The following is a 16,765-nucleotide window of genomic DNA, read 5'->3' on the forward strand; positions in this document are numbered from 1 at the left end:
TGCAGGGAGCTGTGGTTCCACTGCTCATTCTCCATCTCAGCCAAACCCTTCTCATGAGCACCAGGCCCGGAGTCAGCCCCGATTCCTCCTCCACAGCTGCAGGCATACCAAGGCGGAAACTCCCCACAAAGCCAAGGTTGTTCTCCTTTCCCTGCGCTCCTGGGGCCGGGTGTGGCATCTGCAACCGCAAATGAGGCAATTAGGGAACAGAGCGCTGGCTATCCGCCAGCCCAGCTCCCCGGTCTTCCTGGGGCACAGACTCTGTGAGGTCCCCACCTGGAGAAGCAGCCACCCTCCTCAAAATGCATGCACCAGAGTCCAGGCCCCAGGCAGGCCTGGCCACTTTCTACTGTGTACCGTGGGCTTTGGAGGCTGCTTAGTGAAGTCAGTACCAACAGGATTGGGAGACAAGTGCAAAAGATCCTGGTCTTTGCTCTCCAGCCTGGTGACAGGAGGGGACAAGTTCTGCCTCCTCCCTGATCCTCAGTCTTTAAGTGAAGCAGAGTGGAGCAGAGGAAGGATACTTTTTGTTTTATGGCACACAGTAGGTGTCCATGGCACATAGTAGGTGTTCATGGCACACGGTGGGGGTCAGGTCTGTGCAGCCCCTCTCCCCTGCCCTTCCTAAATCCCATTGAGGCCAAGCCTAAGGGGGTGTAGGGACTCCACACAGTGGCTGACTAGCACATCCGGGGGTGGGGCTGCCATTGTTGGAATGTCACTCACCAATGAGGCCCAACGGTGCTCCCCACCCAGCGGAGCCCCGCTAAGCCTTCCCCACCTCGAGGGGAGGCCTGCAGCAGTATTTCAGGAAGGGGGCCGTCAACTTTTGTGTGCTGAAAGATAAACAGGCTTCCATCTTGGTATTTTGGGGTGCACATAAGCTTCCTGTATCACCCAGCTACAGATGGCCGTGGCGGGGTGGACTTCAGGGTGCCTGGCCTTGGCCCTGGAGCTGGAGGTTGCAGCCTCAGGCAAGGCCTGGAGGCAACAGACCCAGCTTCTAGACCTCCTGTCCAGAGTGGAAGACATCACTGTCCTGCGAGCTGTCCTGGGACACAGCAGGCAAGCAGGTGTGGGGGGGGGGTAGTCAGGAGATCTTCCCAGAAAGGGAGGTCTCTGAAATGAGACAGAGGAGAGAGAGGAAGCCCTTGCTAAAGGACACTGGCAAGTTACGCCCAGCCTCAGTTTCATTTTCCACCAAAGGGGCCAAGCGGACCTGCTTCTGAGAACAGGTAGGTGAGAGGGGGTGACAATCCCTCACACCCAGGGGCTCCTGGGGAGATGTCGGGGATTTAGCTTCATTTTCAAGGGCCTCTCCCTCGGACACTTGACACTTTACTGGCAGCCAAGTTAGGGAGGCTGCCTGGGCCGGGCTGGCCTGACTCAGCCATCCACCTGCTCACATAAGAAATAGGCCAAGGATGGAAAAAGGAATCTTAGGTAGTTTGATCAAACTGGGGAGAGGGAACTAGATTGCTCCTCTGTGGGTCCCAAGGAAGTGGTGACAATTTACAGAAACAAAAGCCAGGTGATAAATGTATGTAGATTTAGCAAGAGCACATGTTGTGGTGCTGATGGGAAGGGGGGTAGTTTTTATTTTTGGCATGAGGAAGTTTAGGAGCTGTTTCAACTCCTGTCTCTTGGTGTAACCCAGTGTTCTGGTGTAGAAGAATCCCACCTATAACTCAAAGATAATTGAAGCAGCTCTGAAATCCCTTCTCTCTTTGAGGGGGAAAATGGGAATTTTTCTACCAAGGGGAAGTGAGGCAGAAGTTTCAAGAATTTTAAGATTCTCCCCGCTCACCCAGGACCTATGCCCCTGTTTTCTTTGGACTTAGGCATTACAAAGACAGAAATCTTGAGGATATAAAGGCACCTTCCCCAATTCGCTCCATCATTCATTTTAACACTTGCCCCCCCCCATTTGTTCTACCATTCATTTTAAGTAGGGTGCTGTTTGTTGAGCACCTACTATATGCCAGGGGCTGGAGATTCTCTGCTGACAGGCTAGACAAGGTCCCAGCCCTGATAGAGCTTGTGATTCTGGGAAGAGGCAAAAAGCTAGTCAATGAAAACATAAAAACAACAAAGTATTAACAGACTACAATAAATTTTCTAAAGGAAAGCAAACAGACTTCTGTAATAGAGAAGGTGCAGAGCTCCTGCGGGTGGCTGGGATATTGCAGGAGGTGGCATTTCAGCTGAGCCCTGAAGCAGGCGCTGGCTGAGAGGAGAAAGATGAAAGAAGAAAGTTCCAGAGGAGACAGCAGCAGCTACAAAGATCTTGGGGGAAGGAGCAACTCAGGGAATCTGAAGAACGGAGTGAATGCCAGAAAAGATGGGCCTGAGTGGGTGAGGAGCAGCCTGAGATAAGGGACAGGAGTGGCCAGGGCTCTGGGGCCCTGGTAAATGTCATTCCAGGGGTGGCCGAGGGCTTTTAAGCAAGGGGTGGCAAGATGAGAACTTTGGTTCTGAAGACAGCTCTGGCTGCTGGGGAGACCACAAGACAGCAGATGTGGCAGCCAGGACACTCTGAGGAGCCACCATCTGGATGATCCTGAGAACTTGGTCCGTCATCTCCCTACTCTGATCCCACGCATTCGAACCTGTGTGTGATTGTGAGAATCCACTGGGAATGAGCAAAAATGCATTTTCCAAAACTGAAAAATATGGTTTAAAGTGTCCTCTGGGATTCTGCTGGATCAGGCCTTTTTTTGGATTCAGCGTGGCAGGGACAGTGCTGGGCCCCAGAGTCCCCACCTAAACACCGCACACCTAAGAGAGCCCACTCTTCCGTGGGCTGAGGAAGGAGAGGGAAGGGTGCTTGGAGGGGATACCTGTGTGGAGCTCTCTACTCCTGTGGGAGAGGGGACCCAAGGGTCACTTTCGTGGTTGGTTTGTTTAACAACTGAGAATATGAGTAACCTGAGTTTTGACCTGGTCCAAATCCATGATGTCTCTGTTCTGTTTTTGTATGCTGGGGATGGAACTTGGGGCCTCTGCACGCTTAGGAGAATGCTCCATTCCTGAGCTACATCCCCAGCATTCTCAAAGCTACAATTCTTCACGTACCCAGGAAGGGAAAAACCTTTGAGGAAGAGTGTGGCAGGCACCGGATTACCCTTTAGCCAATCAAATGCATATGGCTTTTTTCATTCTATGTCAAGAAACTTCCCTGGAATTTTCTGAAATTCATTTATCCAGCTTTAAAATCCCTGAGCTAGCCAGGTGTGGTGGCTCACACCTGTAATCTCAGCGACTGGGGAGGCTGAGGCAGGAGGATCTCAAATTAGAGCTAGCCTCAGCAATTTAGCCAGGCCTAAGCAACTTAGTGAGATTTGGTCTCAAAATGAAACAAAAAGGGCTGCGGATGTGACTCAAAGGTAAAGTGCCCCTGGGTATCAAAAACAGAAAAAGAAGGGGGAAAAAATCAACCCTTTTGAGTTAGAGGAAAGAGGCAATCAGAGCTCAGACGGGAGACACCTGCCATTTTTATGTCCCCTCCCCTCCTCGCCCAGCCCCCTGCCTAGCCTTTCTAGCTTGATGGGGACACCCCCTGGACCCACCTAAGGGCCGAGAGTGGGGGGACCTCTTTCTTTACTGCCAGGCCTGATACCGACTGGCACTGGGGACCTCATTACTGAGGAGGGAACTCTGAGAGGCCCTTCATGCCTGCTAGGGTCTTGAGTCGGGGTCCTCACCGTGGAGGAGGCCGAGGTCTCCATCTCCTCCGGGGCTCCAGGCCTGCGGGGTTCCGCTCGGAGACCAGCGAGGGAACCTGAGCCAGCCGCTCAGGCCCCGCCCGCGAAGGTGGCGCGTCTCCGGAGGGCCCTCCCCCCATTCCGCGGCGGAGGCGGCGGGGACGGGCACCTCGAGGCGCAGCATGCGGAGCGTGTGGCCACCGCGCCCGGTGGCCTCCGTGCTGTCGGTGCTGGGGGTGAGCGTGGGCGGGCGGGCGGGCAGCCGGCGGCTTGAGTGTCCCCGCCCAGGCGGGGCACGGGGCGCGGGCGCTTCCCCATTTGGGTGTGAGCCATGGAGGCGCTGAGGGAGTCCGTGCTGCATTTGGCCTTGCAGATGTCGACCTACAAGCGGGCCACGCTGGACGAGGAGGACCTGGTGGACTGGCTCTCCGAGGGCGACGCATACCCCAAAGGCCTGCAGGTAGGAGCCGGCTAGACCCGGGCATGCGCGCTGGCGCCGTCCCGTCCCGCAGGACCCCGGCTGCTCTCCACGAGGAGGGTCCCCTGCTGGCCGCAGTGCTTCTGAGGCCGCTGACGCGGGTCGCTCCCCTTGCCTGGCCGGTCTGCCCCCGATCTCCCGGACACCTGCTTCCCAGTCACGCCCAGGTGGCAGAGTCGAGCACCCCCTCGACCTGAGTCGGCCCAGTTACCATGTCACAGAAGAGGCAGTCCCCGTGTTTGGTGGGACTTGTCCCGGGTCCCACAACCCACTGCTGGCGGGATCAAAACTGCTCCAGCTTTAGCATGAAAGTCCCTATATTCCACGCATGGCCCTGGGCAACCCACCCTATCTGGGGACATTACCCTTTCTTCCTGCCCCTCCCTGCCCCAGTACCTGAATTTCCTGGGGGAAGGGAGGGGAAGGATGTGGTCTTCTTTCCCCCTCTCCCTGCCTCTTTTCAACCTACTGGGGCAGCCGGATTCCTCCCTCCAGGGTCTGCCCTGTGGGAATCTGACACAGGACTGGCCAGCTCCTGCCTGGCAGCAGAGAGGTGAGCCAGGCTGCCTTTTGCTGTCCTTGCCCTGCACACCTGCCCCGGGACAGTTCTTGCCAGGCGGTCAGCTCTGGTGGGGTTTGCACCTGGGCAGGTAGGTGGGAACGAATTGGAAATGAAGGAAACACCCAGGGTGGCCCTGTGATCTGGATCTTGAGAAGCTACTCCAGAGAGAGGAGGAGTAGGACCCCCTCAGCCCAGGAAGACTTCTGGCAGATAGACCAAGAGAGGTGTCCAGGAGAGTCTTGGGGCTGCTTGGGGAACTGAAATCCACTCAGAACTCCTCCCAAGGGTGAACTTAGGAAGAGTGGGACAGCACAGCTCTGGACAGACTCACCCCTGAGAAGCTGGAATTCAGACAGCAGTAAAGGGGAGTCGCATTGATTGAGTTCCTTCTCCAGTCAGTTCTGTTTTGATTTTTTTAGTGCTGGGGATTGAACCAAGGTCCTTGGTGCGTGCTAGCCAAGTGCCGTACCCCTGAGCGATACCCCAAGTCCTCCAGACTCGTTAAGTAGGCCCAGGGATATCCAAACTCATATTCCAAGTGCTATACACACTAAGATTTAGTACTCCTACCTGTGTGGTCCCACTTAACCTTCAGGACCACCACTAGGAGCTGCAGAGTGACTTCTCCCAACTCACAGATAGGGAAACTGAGGCCCTGAGAGGAGAAAACCCATCTTAGCTCAGTCACAGACCTAGAAATCTGGGAGAGACAAACCAATCTGTCTAAATCTGCTTCCCTGTGAACCCTTCAGAGGCTAAATCCAGCCGGAAGTTATTTTTCTGTAGCAGGCATTTTTCCCCTCACAAATCAAAACAGAATCTAATCAGCAATCTTTTTTTCCATCTCATCTTCCCCAGAAGGTTCTAAATATATCAGCACAAAATCATCAGAATTCACAACAAAATCACATGCTGTGCCATTGTTCTGACAGCAGCCCACTTGGGTTTACAGCCTTTTTCAGATCAGCAGTACATTCATCCAGGTGCATCCCCTGGCAGAGTGCAGGGAGCCCACTCTGAAGCCAGGGACCCACTGGTGGTTGTGGGTGAGGTGCCGCATCTCCATCAGTCTTCATTCTCTCATCTGTGAGATGGGATCAGAGAAAAGTGCTTGGAAAGCACACTCCAGCGTCTGCTAGGAGCGCTGTTGTTTTTATGACCTATGAAGTAAGGGCCAGCATGGCCATGGTACAGATAGATGTCAAAGCTGAGCCCTAGGGACAAGTTGGGGACATCCTGTGGCCATATCGCTGTCATGTGAATTGGAGGTCAGTTGGTATCCCTATGTCACACTGCCCAGCTGTGTATATTTTCCACTTGCCATGCAAGGAAAGGCAAAAGGGTTAGCCCAGGCTGGGACATTTCTGTGGGTACCTCACGTGGCTTGCTTGGTGCCCAGGGCAAAAGTGAATTCTCCAGTGCCTGCGTTTCTGAGTTAAGACCTGTCTACCTCAACTTACAAGGCAGAGTTGGGTTTCTGCTGTTCTTTTTTTTTGTAGTATTAGGGATTGAACTCAGGGGCACTCGACCACTGAGCAATACCCCTGCCTCCCCCCTTTATTTTTTAAAGACAGGGTCTTGCTAAGTTGCTGAGGCTAGCCTTGAATTTTCTATCCTTCTGCCTCAGCCTCCCAAGTCATTGTGCACCAAATGCTCAGCTCAAGGCACACTTTTTTATTATTATTGATTCAATGTTTTTAATCCTTTGAAAGTCTTTTTCCTATAAAATCTTTACATACTCATTTGTGGTTAAAAGAAAGAGAGAGGGAAATATGAAAAAGGATTTAAATAGAAACAGTGATCCCACTGCTCAGAGATAATGGGTTCTAGTTTTTCCTATGCATACATGCGTGTGTTTGGTGCTAGAGATTGAACCTAGGACTTTGTGCATGATGCTGGATATGTGCTCTTCCATTAGCTACTTCCTTGGTCCCTTTTGTGTATATATATATATGTGTGTGTGTGTGTGTGTGTGTGTGTGTGTGTGTGTGTATGTTCAAAGATAATTGAGCTCACTTTAAATGTACAATGTTATATGTCCTGAATTTTGCATTCAATGCGACTTCATAAGCATTTTCCATGTTAAAATCTTCTAAAACATGCCACCACTAAAAATCTATAGAGGGGCTGGGGTTTGTGGCTCAGCGGTAGAGCGATTGCCTAGCACATGTGAGGCACAGGGTTTAATCCCCAGCACCACATAAAAATAAATAAGTAAAATAAAGATATTGTGTCCATCTACAACTAAAATATTTTTTTTTAAAAAATGTAGCTTTTGTGCATATTATTTATTCAATCTAGTATAGATGAACAATTAGGACAATTGTCATCACACTACAGGTGACCATCTTTAGCCTTTCAGGTTATTCCATGGTCTGGATGCTTGAAACATAACTGCTCCCTCCATGTTAGCCTTTTAAAGATGGACTGTGAAACCCCAAATCTTCCTCTTTTAATTGGCAACTATAAAAATAAGCTGTTTGACAGCCATGGTGGTGTACATCTATCATCATAGCTGCTTAGGAAGCTGAGGCAGGAGGATGGCAAGTTCAAGGCCAGCCTTAGAAACTTAACAAGACCCTGTCTCAAAATAAAAAATAAAAAGGGCTGCGGGTGTAGCTCAGTGGAGAGTGCTCCTGAGTTAAATCCTCAGTACCAAAAAAAAAAAAAAAAAGAAGAAGAAGCAGCAATTAGCTCTAATTCCAAAGTGATTAACACCAATAGCTAATAAATGAAAATATAAATTTGCATCTCTGAGCTACACTTGCCATTTTTATTAGTGGATGTGTTAACAAAGTGCTGAATTTAGCTGGAGGAAAGTTCTACCTATACCTTATTTGAAAGCAGTTTTCCTTTATCTTATTATTTTAGGCGAATTACTTACAGTCCACTCAAATGAGTTGTTTGAGGGCTAAGCCTGTTTTTAATTATTTATTTTTTCCGTCTTTTCTTTCTTGGTGCTAGGGATCAAAGCCAGGGATTTGTGCACGCGAGGCAAGTGCTTTCCCGCTGAGCTACATCTCAGACTCTAAGCCACCTCGTCCTAACCTGGAGCCCTCGCTCTGTCCCTCGTGGCCTTAGACCTGAAAGCAACTCACTCACACAGCTTTATGAAATGGGTTAATATTATTGCAACTCACCTCTGGGAGCTGCTGCAAATATTCAAATGAGGCCACAGAGGTGAACGTGGTCTCAGTGCTCAGAGCACAGACCTGGCTGCCAGCAGAATTCTCCGAGAAACTCACCATTCGGAACATCTCAGCCCTTATGTACCAGCTTTCCCTGCCTGGGCCTCGGCCTGCTAAAGCCAGAGCCTGGTCGCCCCACACTTGTACACTTCAGGGGCTTGAAGGGAAGTAGCCTTGGTTGCCCCTGCAGCCAACCTGGGAAGCCTCCAGCCACAACTGTCTCCCCAAACCTGTGACACTCATCCAGTGAGTTTTCAAAATCTTTTATTTTTATTTTTTAGGAATACTGAGATATTTAAGTTCATAGGGCAGTGATTTGGAGGATGATTCTGGAGGCAGACCCATTCAGGACTTAAAAAAGCCTTCTGTGCTTACCAGGGGACCTTTCAACTCTCTTCCAGTTACAGGATTAGACTCTTGGCCTGAAGGTTCTAGAATCTGAGACAGTCCCGTGTGGGGCTTCATCCCAGCTTCCTCACTTTAGAGAGGGACACTGATGAGGCCCAGAGGCTGCCCAGGCGTATGTGATGGAGGCTCGGCCAGCCTCTGACTTCTTTCTTCCCTGTGCCAAGGAGATCTGGGTGTTCATTCTGGAAATCAAAGACAGCTGGAAAGTGTTTCTCTAAATACCAGACCTGCAAGGTGTCCCCTCCCCTATGATGGGAAAATTTTAAGCTATAATTCAAAGAAGATCAGGCTTGGGGACCGGATGGTAGGGAGGGCTCAGGCAGATGGCGGGGGACAAGGCACCATAGGTTTGCTCTGGGCTGACCCCAGTGGCCTCAGCAGGAAGTCCACCTCATGGAAACTGTAATGAAAGAAACTTCCCCAAACTGACACCCTTGTGGAGGCAGGGCCCGCTAGGTCACGGTCTGCCTGTTCTGAAAGGCTGACTCCAGGGCAGCCTGGTCCGTTGCCAGCCCTCGGAGCAGCTGGGCTTCTGGACGCAGGGGCTGGGCTCCCCACCAGACCTTTGAAAATGGCTTCCTGTCTGCTGCTCCATGTGGCCTGGTCACTGGGGGACCTGGCTATGGCTGGGAAGAACCTTGCTCCTTGACTCTGAGAGCCAGGCTCCCTGCCCCTGCTGCTACTGGCCAGGCTCCTGGGCCCCAGGTGGTCCCCGTCCTCACCTGCAGAACTCGTTCTTGCTGAAAGCCTAGGTGAGCCACGCACTTGGTTCTGTAACCGAATATTTATCCCCGATTAGGGCTTTGTTTTTTTGGCTGTGGAAACCCTGGGAACTCCTGGGCCCGGCAGCTCAGTTCTCTCCACCCCCCCACCCCCAGGCTTTTCTGGATCCAGTGCTTCCTCCTTGGTCTCCTCTGCTGCTCTCTGGGGGGAGACGCCCCTTTTTCTACTGCTTTCCTTCTCTCTGTGCCTCACATGATGATGCTAGGAAATAAGGCCGGCCAGTGGGAAGCGCCCACCCGGCTCGCAGCTCCATCTTCCAGCCTTTGGCTCTGGACGTTGGCCAATGGACACTTTCCAGTGATGTTCCCCAAGATGGATTGGGCTGCTTGCCACTAATCCTCTGCCCTCTAACTGGCCACAGCCCAGTCTCCCATGATTGACAGGCCCTCGTTTCTAAAAGGAAAACGAGAAATCGCTCACCTCTCCCCTTGCTGTGACATCATCCCCTGGGATGGTCCCCAGGGTCCTATGCAGGGGGCAGGGCAGATGCAGTGGGGACTCAAAGAAAAGGGACTTGGCTGAGCAGGTGGCCGGAGGGAGCAGAGTGGTACCTGGTCCAGCCTCTGCCCTGTCCATTGCACCAGGAATTGGCCAGTGCTGCCAGGTGACTTTCCCTGCCCCGGGGAGCTGCCTCTGGATCCGCTCTGCCCTTCGAGATGAGGCCTGAGAAGAAACCAGGAGGCCTTGGCCCGGCAGCACAAGTCGAGCCAGAAACATGCCACGGGTTAAGAATCTCTTTTCAAATTCTGTTTGTGGATCTTGCCTGGAACTATGAGTTTTTAATTCAATTCTGGCCTAATTCTAATTTAATTTCCAGTGGACACCATCTGTTTAGATTCAACACTTTGCTTGACATCGAACAATGACGTCCAGCTTGACTAGGCTCCTCTGGCAGGTGGCACGGCCGCCTTAGGACGGAGCGCCAGTCCTGGAGAGATGGGGTGCCTCATTGTCCTCTCTCCTTATTCTTCCCCTCCGCCCCCCTTCTATGCTTCTTCTAGAGCTAACACTAGTGTGTATGTGTATATGTGTGAGCACCGTTGGCTTTCACCTTAATACAAGGCTTTTTTTTTTTTTTTTGGTACTGGGTATCAAAACCAGGGTTGCTTTGCCACTGAGCTACCTTCCAGTCTTTTAAAATTTATTTGAAACAGAGTCTTGCTAAGTTGCCCAGGCTGGCCTTGAACTTCCTGTCCTCCTTCCTCAACCTCCCACTTGCTGGGATTAAAGGTGTGTGCCACCGTGCCCAGCTTAATATAAAGTTTAACGAATTCAAAGTAACATGGTCAGAAATCTTTGCTCGCCCCACCCCATTTTTTTTTCTTTCTTTTATTTTTCTGCAGTGCTGGGGATAGAACCGAGGGCCTTACACATGCTGGGCAAGTGCTCCACCATCGAGCCACATCCCCGGCCCTTTTTGTTTTTGAGACAGGATCTCACTAAATTGCTGAGACTGGCCTTGAACTTGCGATCCTCCTGCCTCAGCCTCCCCCATCACTGGGATTACAGGCTGCACCACCGCACCCAGCCTGCATCTCCCCGTTTTAAAAAAGCATTTTGTGGGGTCCTAGCAGGCAGCAACTCCTTCCCTCTGCTGACCCACCAGCCGTGTCAGAGCCTCCCAGATGTCCATGAAAGTGTCATCGGTTCTCAAGTTCCTTTCCCAGTTTTAGGACACAATTTTTCTTCCACAGAAAGTTCTTATGTTCCCCTCTCTCTGGTGCAGCAGTTCCCAGTACTCTCCATCCTCTCTGAGGATGGCCACAGTGCCCTTCCCTCAAGGGCCCATGTCAGATCCCTAAGTGGTGGCATGGGACATTGTCAGGGCCCTCTCCTGGCTCTAGAGAGCCCCTCCTTGTGCCACTTGGATTCTGGGTCTCCTTGAAACCCCCGGCAGGCTGCCATGGCCTCCTTAATGTCTCCCTATCCCCCTTCCCCTCCTTGCCAGGCCTCACTCCTCTCTCCCAGCCCTTCCCAAAGGGCAAATGGCCCCAGGAGGCAGTCCGCCTTCTTTAGCTTACAGCGCCCTATGGGATCCAGGCCTCGCACCCCTCACCAACACCTACTTATTCTTTAAGACCCAGCCCAGACATCACCCCCTCCAGGAAGCCTTTCCAGACTGAAACCCTGCCCACCCCAAACTTTTCTTGGTCTGCCTGCCTGCTGCACAAGAGCAGTGGAAAGCAAAACAGTCCACCTTCCCGTCAGCGTTTCTAGTGTGGCCTGAGTTGGCACCCAGCTATTTGTACAGGGAGGTCATGACACTGCGCCAACCCCCACCCTCAGGAGACCCTTCCTGTCCTGTGGCCCGGGCTGTTGCAGGAAGTACCTCTAAGAACAGTGGGGAACCCAGGGCAGGCTTTGGGTGTGCGTGGCCTGGGCTGAGAGCTGTCGTCTGCTCTGTCCCTGGAGCTGGAGGGCCCACCACGCCCTCTGCTTCCCCCCATTGTGCCTCCTTTCCTGTTGAGCCAGGAGGCAGGGGACATTTTCCCTCCCTTTGAGGACCTGCCTGCACGGAGCTGTTTCTCCCTGTGTTTTCTGCAGCATCTCCCGAGACCCCCCCCCCCCCCGCCGCTGGCCCTCCCTCTAGGGGGCTCTGGAATCTGCAGACTCCACCCCTTGAGCTGCGTGCTGGGGAGGTGGGATCGCACCCGCTCCCCCTCCGCTCCCTCAAATGTAAAAAGAGGACTAATCAGGTTGCTCTTGAGGGGCTGGGAGGGCTCTCTGAGCTAAGAACGTCCCTGCTCTGGGAAGCCTGAGCCATGGTCAGCCTTGTCCCCAGCTCTGTGGACATGGGGGCTCTGAGGAGAGCCCAGCTGGATGCCTGCAAGTCCAAACATCCTGTTCTTTCTTGAACTCCCTCCTGGAGCCACAGGTTTTTTTCATCTACTCCTATTGGGTAGCACAGAACACACAAGCCTGGCTGGCTTGAGCTGCCAGCTCTCTGATGGGTGGAAGCAAGTCAAGCTACTGAGCAGGGTGGCGGCTCCTTTCCTGGATTAGGGCTGACTCTGTGGGAACTGGACCACCCCTGAGTTAGGAGGGCAGCCCTGATGCCTCCCCAGGGCCCGGGCCTGCCGTGGAGCCCCTTCCTCCTGGGCAGGGGGCACCCTGGGCACCTGTCCTCCCCACCCCTCCTGCCTCCTCCCCTGCAGGTGAACTTCCGCAGCCCCCGGAGTGGCCAGAGGTGCTGGGCAGCTTGGACCGAGGTGGAGAAGCGGCTGGTGGTGCTGGTGGTACTTCTGGTGGCAGGACTGGTGGCCTGTCTGGAAGCTCTGGGCATCCAGATCCAGACAAGTAGGTGCCTCTGTGTCTCGTGGTGGGCTCGTCTCCCTCCTGCCCTCCGCCCTGTCGAGCTGTGCAAGGGCAGCTTCCTGCTCAAGCTGGACTGGCTTCCAAGGCTGAGCAGGGGCTGGGCCTGGTGGGCTCAGGGAGCTGAGGATAGACCGAGCCCAGGGAGGTGGGTGGCATGGATGGTATGAAAGTCTTGGAACCAGAAGGACTGGCACATTCTCAACTGCGTGACCTGGACAGGCCACGTCACTTCCCAGAGCCTTCGTCTTCTCTATTTTAAATGGGTAAGCAGTGCCCAATTTGGAGATGGCTCTGAGGATGTACCTGGTGCCTGAGAGGACTTCCTCAGCTCAGTTCTGGGCACTGCTGTTGTTAGGACGTGGGACGGTTAGACAGGCTGCCACTGCCTGCTGTCCTCAGTCCCAACAGACTAGCAACAAAGGCTTCTGTTTACTGTACACCACCCGTGGGCCAAACGCCTGTCATTTAAGGCTGTCGCCTCCTGTCCTCCTCGGAGCACCCCTGCAAGGCGTGGTTGCTTTGGGTCCTTTTCCATATGAGGAAATGGGCATAGACCAAGCTTACACAGCCAGTGGGGGTCTAGTGGCAGATTGAGTGGAGAAGTTTGCACAGGCTGCGGGCTCCTGAGGGCTCTGAGGCCCAGGCCCTGCCCACCTGCTTTGTAATCAGAAATCACTCCGGAGCACACCAGGACCCAAGAGGAGCTCAGCTCTGTGACTCAAGGCCTTCGCACCGCTCTGTAAGTGGGTGTGTCTGTTCCATCCCACATGGTGATGCCATGGGGCCTCTCAGGTCCTGCAGTCAGGGGTCCGAGGCTGGATCTCATGTCCAGCTGCATAGATCCAGTCAGTGCCTCATTGCTCAGCCCTTATGCAACCCAACAGGGAAGATTCGGGTTATAACCAAAGCCAGGGTCCCACTCTCCTGTACCCCCACATCCTGCTTTCTGCTGGTCCACCTGGTGAGCACCCCCAGGGGTTCCATCCACCAACTTGGTCACTCACTCCACCAGAGAGCTCATGGCTGTGTTGAGCCTTTGCCACTGTGAAGTTGCTGACCTGTGAGGGTAGCCATGTTGGGCTTGGGTGGGGAGGGCCCTTGGGGGCCTGAGGAGAGGGCAGAGACTTCATCTGAGTCACCCCTGCATCCCTCTTGTATGGGACCCATATCATTCATTCATTCCATAAACATGACAGGTGCTTAATCTGTGTACAGGCACTGAGCTAAGGACCTGTGTAATACTTAAGAAATAATCACTTGATTATTTAACTCTTTAATGGTTTATGGGCTTTTTACCAAATGTGCTTGGCCCAGCAGGTGCTTAATGCCTATTTGATTCATTACTTACTAATCTCCAGACTTTTAACCATATGTGCCTGGCATCGTGCCTGCATATCTTAACTGTGCAAGCAGTAAATTGAATAGACGAAATTTTCTTAGAGATCCTGCACCTACTGGAAGAAAAAGTAGGCCCAAATCTCCATCATGTTGGCCTAGGAACTGGAAGTTGGAGTGAACCACAGAGTAGGAGGATTAAGCTGGGGACAGCCTTTCTCTGCCGAGTGTGCGTGTGTACCTGACTGTGCAGGTGTGAGTTGCGAGTGTGTGCATGCACCTCTCTGTCAACAGGGCACAAGCAGATCTTCCTCACCCTGAAGCTGCCACCTTACCTTATCCTCATCGAAGTCAGTCCAGAACAACTGGCCAATCATTGTGGAGGTGGCCAGCTTCGTTGCTCAGCTCATGGCCCAGGACACGGGGAGTGGGCAGATTCAGCAGCCAGTGTTGCCTTCGACCATCCCTAGGAGTTCCTGCCCAGGAAGTTTCTTCACTGGAAACCAAAAGGGAACCCCCAGGGTCAGCTCCTAGCAATCAAACCCAAAACACTTCTGCCAAGTGGGGCCCACACGGAAGTATCCTGCTTCAGCCTTGAATTCCTGGCTCTCAGGGCCTCAGATTTTCCCTGGCCTGGACCCGGGAGAGGAATGAGCCCGGCAGAGGATCAGTGACCCTGGGCCACCTGAGAAAGCAGTGGCCACCTCAGATGTTGACAGTAACCTCGTTACACAGCAGTAGGTGCTGACATTGGCCATGAATGCGCAAACATCAGGCCAGTCAAGGCAGATCCTCTGGTGAATCTACAAGACCTGTCAGTGAGTGATGTCTGGCCAGTGAAGTGCATTCCCGTCCACCCTCCTGCTATGCCCTCCCTCCCAGAAACTCTCAGGTGCTTTGCAAACAGCAGTCGCCAAACAAACAATAAGTTCTCCCAGGAAATATTTCAAAGCGTCTTTGATGGCACTATCCAGATGAATGCTTTCGACGTGGGTCTGGTTCCTGCTTCTCAGCTGACCACACATCCTAAAGGGAAGAAATATGAGCCCTGCTGCAGGTGGTGACAGGTGCTGGGCAAGGCACTTTCATTCAGTCACTTGTTCGTTCCACAGACGTGTATTGAAGAGCTGCCGGATGACAAGCACAGTGACAAGAAGAGGACATAGAGGAGCAGGGGAGATGGCAGACCCACCCTGAAGCTCATATTCTAGTGCAGGAGGTGGACAGGGAGATACGGTCGTGACCCAGTGCAGCCCACACTGAGATGGCAAACACCCAGGCAGCAAGGGACCCAGAGGGGAAGAGAGTCTGGAAAGGTTTCCCTAAGGAACGGAAGCCTTGGATGAGCAGGGTGGGAAACCATTAATTAACTAACCAAATTTACATTAAGCACCTGCTTGGCCAAGACTATTTGTTTAAAGATCGTCAACCCTAGAATAGTTAGATAACCCAACAGTCACTCCCCGGACCCAGCCAGGAACCCAGGGCAGTGTCTGCAGAGGAGGCGCCCGCTGAAGATGCCACCTGCAGGACCGACTCTAGGTGCTGGTTTCTGCTTTTGTCTTCAACCCTGAGCCCCTCAGCACTCTGCCTTCTGGGTCTTTCCACCAGCCAGGATCATACCAAGCTTTACTTCCTGTAGTTTGGTTGTAACAACAATAGGTATTCTTTTTCTTTCCCAAATATGAAGTTTTATCATAATAGTGAATAGGCCTTGTCAAGCCACACACAAGTTCTCCTCCGCCTTCCCCCATAAAGAGTCCTGTCGTCGCTGTGGCTGGGGACCGGGACATGCAACTCTGAAACTCTTGAGGAGCTCATGCGGAAATATTGAAAATGGTAGCTTCAGTTCTGCCGTAGAAGAGATGCTCTGGGTTCGCGCACAGTAGCTCTGTCATTTTAAATTACTGCCTAATCTCAAAATTAAGTCACCCTGATTTTCTTGCTGTTGTGTGACTCCTCTGAGCCCTTCATCCACCTGAAGGACTTGGTGTTTGTCAGCTGAGGGGGATAAGACCCTGGGGGACCTGTTCAAGACCCCCAGCCCTGCTGGTATTGTTTCTGAGTGAGCTGAAGGCTGTGTCTTTCCTCCTCTCTAGAGATTAGTCTGGAACCTCAGACCTGTCTGATGTACCCTGTGTGATGGGATCATGGGAGGTCTTCCTGTCGTCACAGTGAAATGGACCCTGGAAAAACTGAGGCTCAGAGGTTTTGTTTTTGGTTTTCTTTGGCAGTGCTGGGGGTTGAACCCAGGGCCTTCGGTGGCAGAGTGCATACTGCCGAGCTGCGCCCCCAATCCAGGCTCTTAAAGGAGGTCTCTGCACCAGACCGCACAGGCAGAAGCAGAAAGTTGAGATTTGAACCCAGATCTACCAGTCTCCAAATCTACCCAGCCTCACTGCCTCCCTGTGTGGTGAAGGAAACAATCCTGCCCGTCAGGCCACTCCAGCCCCTGCTGTGGCCACCAAAGAGGAGACAGACAGCAGGAAAACACGACCTTGGGGCTGCTGGGCCAGGACAGGGCAGCATTGGCTCTCAGCTCTCCCGTGTGGCTGGATGAACTTGATCTGGTCCCTCTCTCAGAGCCTCAATTTCCTCAGGGATATTCCACCCATATCTGACGCTGGAGCGAGGGTTGGAAGACCGTGAACGTGGGTGGTGGTCCTGGTGCCCAGCCTGTTCAGGAAGCAGTCCCCCCTGTGGCCTGGGTGGCTCCTGTGGGCAGGCCATGAGGTGGGCAGGTTCATTCGTCCTGTGGCCTCAAGGAGCCTCTGGGGACCTGCCAGGTTGGTCCCTTGCGAGAGCTCATCAGACAGCTTTGAGGCAGGGTCCGGCCTTTGCTCACGCCTTTGGCAAACCAGCCTCTCAGGTTGTTTCTGTTTATTTATTTATTGTTTTAGTTTAGGGTTGTTCAGCCACTGCCCCCCACCCTCAATTGGGACAACCAGCTCTCCTGCCTGGTGAGGGAATGGCTTCTCCCAGTCCTTTCCCT

The 16,765-nt window shown here is 52.9% G+C and overlaps 1 protein-coding gene across 1 annotated transcript in view; it reads left to right on the forward strand.

Moving 5' to 3' along the window:
• The first annotated feature begins 3,886 nt into the window (after nucleotides 1-3,886).
• Nucleotides 3,887-16,765, forward strand: part of LOC143388260 (endothelin-converting enzyme 1-like) — a 40,302-nt gene continuing 27,423 nt past the window's right edge. The window contains 3 exon segments of the mRNA XM_076842144.2: nucleotides 3,887-3,940; nucleotides 4,078-4,164; nucleotides 12,279-12,420. Coding sequence (XP_076698259.1) covers nucleotides 3,887-3,940; nucleotides 4,078-4,164; nucleotides 12,279-12,420 — 283 coding nt within the window.

Source organism: Callospermophilus lateralis, unplaced genomic scaffold, assembly GCF_048772815.1.
Source record: "Callospermophilus lateralis isolate mCalLat2 unplaced genomic scaffold, mCalLat2.hap1 Scaffold_221, whole genome shotgun sequence".
NCBI classification, from domain to species: domain Eukaryota; kingdom Metazoa; phylum Chordata; class Mammalia; order Rodentia; family Sciuridae; genus Callospermophilus; species Callospermophilus lateralis.